We start from the raw sequence: 4,613 nt of genomic DNA, 5'->3' as shown, positions 1-4,613 counted from the left end.
GCACAATAAATAAACAAAGTAACATTATAATTTTATGTTGCAATGATAACAAGATGAATAATACATCACTTGAAATTCGAGCAAGTTAAATATTTAGTAGCAACTATTTAAGAGCCTATGTTTGAAGAAATATGAAGAAATACAAGATTTCTGCACATAACCACAATTAATCAATGTGTGATAGATATTGTGTATGTATGACAATTTTTTATAAATAAGTTAATTGTTTCTTAACTAATACATTCAAAATTTGTATTTTCACATGGAAATACATTCTAGTTCAGAAGAAAGATTGTATTATGAAAGTTACAGTAGCAACCAATTCATTATAATAAATTATATGATTATGCGTGATATCAATCATGCTGCTAGTAAAAGTAAAGAAGATTTGAAGAAAATATTGTTCAATTTATTTTTTTAATACAATGATTAATGTGCACCAGAACTATATATTACTCTTTATAACTAAATACTAAGACATCATACTTAAAATCACTTGATAGATAGACTAGAATAGAACTATAAATATTCTGAGTAGAAGCATTGAATAACTTTTAAATATCTTGAGCACAAGCATTGAATAACTTTTAAATATCTTGAGCACAAGCATTGAATAGCTTTTCAAAAATATGGTAATGTTACTGGGAAATATAATTAGTGTACCAAAACATTGGAAAGCAATCTAGGATGGAATTGCAAAAAAAATTTGTTCAATTTTTCGAAAAATATCCTAATATTAGTAGGAAATATTAGTACCAAAACATTGGAAAGCAATCTAGGATGAAATTGCTAGAATGGAATTGCAAAGAAGTTCGTGTGTGAACTTAGATAACAACTAAGTTTTAAGTGTGTGAACTTTTATAATGAACAACATTTCTAAAAACAAGTGTGAACTTTTATAATGAATAGCATTTCTAAAAACAGCGACTACAATTGCTATAATATAAGAGTTTTTAAAGTTTTAAAGTTAGTAATTATGATATATATAATTGAAAATAAAAGTAAACAGTAATTTTAACTATATCAATAATGATGATATATTATAGTTTTGTGATGGAGGGGTTTGATGAGGACAAACTGCAATCAAGATATACATTTAAAACAATTGTAAATAAATTTTAATTAATTTTAAAAAATATTAATTAATAATATAATAATATAATCCAATCATTTTAATTGAATTTAAATGGTGATTTTTAACATTCTCTATTTTTAATATTAAAATGATTTTTTTTTTTTTTTAAGCTGTGGTTCACGGTCACTAAGTGGCCGCTACATCCACGGGAAAATATCGAGGCAGATCCACCCGAAGGGATCTACCCGTCGGCCAATCTTAACAGGCCTAACCCCGAGGGCGTCGAGGAGATTTGACCCCGTGACCTCCCAAACTGGGAAAGTGCTTTAGCAACGGGAACTCGACCATTTGAGCTATCCCTTGGGGCTTTTAATATTAAAATGATTTAAATGGTAGTTTCTAATATTTTCTATTTTTAATATTTTGTTATAAATATATAAATTATTGTTTTTAATTTTATCTATATATATATATATATTTACAATTTATTACATATAATAAACATTCATAGAATTAAAATATCATTTTTTATAATATCTATATAAAAATTAAATTTGCCAATATATATAATGTATGGCATAGGTATTTACAAATGTTTTTCTGGTGTCATTTTTTAAATTTTTATACCATTTTTCCAATTTATAAAACTATAAACCTTTCTTTACACCTTTTGAAGCAATTGCTAGTCATATATACCGAGGCATACCAGGCCAGCTGCGGTAAACAAAAAAAAACTCAATAGGGTAAAATCAAGGCAGCAGCCCCTGCAGAGCATTGTCTATAAAGCTTCCTGCACCATATCCGGTGATCCATTGCCAATGTAAACATAAAGTTCAATTACAGGCCCTCGCGAATCTCTCTTCTTCTTCTATCTATAAGGCATACAGAACGGGTTAAGTTCGTGCGCCATTGAAACAGCAAAGGTGGTTGGAGTAAATTCGGTTAGTATTGAAGTCCAAATGGTTGTTGCCGTCAATTCTGCCAGGAACATCATTGACATAGCAAAGGTGGTTAGACTAAATTTGGGCATTATTCAAGTAGAAAAGTAGTTGTTGGCAAATTTGGCATGAACAAAAAAGGTGTAGTTTTTGCCTGCCGTTGTGGATTTAAGAGACCATTTGGGTCATGGCCTCTTCTTTCAGCTTCATACTTATATTCAGCAGTATTGCAGGCCTCCTACTTGCAGTCAAAAATGGATATGCCTACTCTACTTTAGACGAAAATATGGATATGCCTAATACCATTGTTATTGATGAGGACATAAGAGGAAACGTTATGGAAACTGTGTCAAGCGTTGAAGATACTCCACATGGAGAAATAGCAGCAGAGATGATTGACAGTGTCCCCCTCAATCTCGAAACAAGTGCAACGACATGTGATCTGTTCACAGGGACATGGGTTCGAGATGACTCCTATCCTCTTTTTCAGGCTGGCCAGAGCCCTTATGATGATGGCAGATTTAACTGCAAGGGTAATGGAAGACCAGATTCCGATTATGAGAAATGGAGATGGCAGCCCAGCGAGTGTTCGATTCCGAGGTAAAAATAGCCATCCTTATTTTGATGGTCTATTTCCAAGAATATTTTGGAATACTATAGGAGTGTGATAAAATTTTCATTTCACTGTTAATTTCAAGAATACTTTAGAATAAAATTTATATGATTTTTTTTCTCAATCTTATTCAATTTTTAGCCTGGCTCTCAATTTCGTGAATATTTTAGAATAAGGTGGATAAGAATGACATCAATTTTGGAATAAGATTGACAAAAATGACATCAATTTTTTACAAACTCTTATTCATCCTATTCCCAAATAAAACACATCAGTTTTTTACCTCAATCATTTTTATTCCAAAATATTTCAGAAATCAAAATAAATCCGGCAAATAAAACGCAAACAAATTAGCCTTCCTAGAAGTATGTTCTCTTTTGCATTGCATTTATTCTTAAAAAAAATGAAATGCAAAAAAATAAGGTGATATTGCATATGAAAATAAATGGATAAAAAACAGGGTGATATTGTATATGCGAATAAAAAGATTTGGACTTTTCCGTATATGGTGTTTTAGTTTCAATGCCAAAAATCTACTAGAGCGGTTAAGAGGAAAGCGATTAATGTTGGTTGGAGACTCAATAAGTGAAAACCAATGGAAATCCATGGTCTGCATGCTTCAATCAGCTATTCCTAGCAATAAGAAAACTGTTATTCAACAAGCTTCTCTTACAATATTCAAGGCCCTGGTAAGCTGATAAATGTAGTTTCCATGGATAGTTGTGCATTTGATTATATGGTGAGTAATGAAGTCTTACAATCTTCTTTCTCTTAAAAGGATTATGATGCTTCTGTGGAGCTTTTCTGGGCTCCACTTCTGGTTGATCTGCACAATAACAGTCAAAACCAGAGAATTCTCAATCTGGACACTCTTGCGGATAATGGTGTTTACTGGAAAGGAGTTGATGTATTGGTTTTTGAGTCATCTCATTGGTGGCAAGATCAAAGGTGGGAAGTATCAAAACTCTGAACTTTCTTATTAAAATTTTAAACAAGAGGCAGCCAAATTTAGTGTTGTAAATGATTTTAAAAATGTAATAGTTTGGAATGTGGTTGGACAGATGGGACCTAATCATGGCTAACAATCAGCTTTACACAAACATGGATCCACTTGTGGCTTACCAGAGGGCATTGACGACATGGGCAAACTGGATACTTGCAAATATCGATCCCAAAAAATCACTTGTCTTCTTTAGCACCTCGTCCCCTACACATTTCAAGTAAATCTTTATACAAAGACACATTGTATCTTTTATAGGGCATTTTTTTATGTGGATTGCAGTTTTCATGAATATTTTGGAATGGGAAGTTTAAGTTTTAAAAAAATATACCTGTTATTATGATACATCAAATTCCAAGATATTCCTTAAATCTATTCAAGTAGCTATGGCTCTTATTTTAGGTATACGAAGTGGTTTTCCTAATAAAGTTGATGTAAATGTGCAGCCCAATTTATTGGAATCAGAAGAACGGGCAAAAATGCTATGCTCAGACTGAACCAGTGCAATTTGAAGGATACTCGCCTCCAGTGATTCCTCAGGTGCCCATAGTGAAGAAAGTTACAGGGACTGTGATTTTTCCTGTTACTCTGCTGGATATCACAGGGCTATCTCAATTTCGTAAAGATGGTCACCTTTCAATTTACAGTAGTCTTGTTACTGGTGATGAGAAACAGGATCCTGGGAACTATGCAGATTGTAGCCATTGGTGTTTACCAGGCGTCCCTGATACATGGAACGAGCTTTTGTATGTCAGTTTGCTTTCCAAGGGTTTAGGGAATTGATAATTCTTATTGTTTTATGATCATGTCGAGGTCGAGAATAAAATTGTGATTGAATAAACGCCTAGGAGGCACCTCTGCGTCTTTCACTTATTTGCACGTCAGGTTTTTTTAGGTCATTATTGCTGCACATTTCTCATCCTCTGCACTTGTTGGCTTAAACGCATCTTCGTTCAATTTAGTATAGTGTTCCAGAATTTTAATTTA

General features: G+C 32.6%; 1 protein-coding gene across 1 annotated transcript; it reads left to right on the top strand.

Annotated features, from left to right (window-relative positions):
* The first annotated feature begins 2,200 nt into the window (after positions 1–2,200).
* Positions 2,201–4,409, top strand: LOC149219552 (protein trichome birefringence-like 36). Its single transcript, XM_089386856.1, has 5 exons — positions 2,201–2,613; positions 3,144–3,315; positions 3,405–3,574; positions 3,688–3,846; positions 4,073–4,409. The coding sequence occupies exons 1-5, from the start codon at positions 2,201–2,203 to the stop codon at positions 4,407–4,409; spliced, it is 1,251 nt and encodes a 416-aa protein (XP_089242982.1).
* The last annotated feature ends 204 nt before the right edge of the window (positions 4,410–4,613 follow it).

Source organism: Pinus tabuliformis, chromosome Q, assembly GCF_031772625.1.
Source record: "Pinus tabuliformis cultivar Carrire ecotype Pingquan chromosome Q, CPIR1, whole genome shotgun sequence".
Lineage (NCBI taxonomy): Eukaryota > Viridiplantae > Streptophyta > Pinopsida > Pinales > Pinaceae > Pinus > Pinus tabuliformis.
This window is presented reverse-complemented; position numbering and strand designations above follow the sequence as displayed.

Bases quoted from the DNA above. Each gene is read 5' to 3' on its own strand.
- LOC149219552 (XM_089386856.1), top strand. From the start codon at position 2,201: ATGGCCTCTTCTTTCAGCTTCATACTTATATTCAGCAGTATTGCAGGC. The intron at 3,316-3,404 runs GTAAGCTGATAA...TTCTCTTAAAAG, and splicing joins TTACAATATTCAAGGCCCTG to GATTATGATGCTTCTGTGGA. The intron at 3,575-3,687 runs GTGGGAAGTATC...GTGGTTGGACAG, and splicing joins CATTGGTGGCAAGATCAAAG to ATGGGACCTAATCATGGCTA.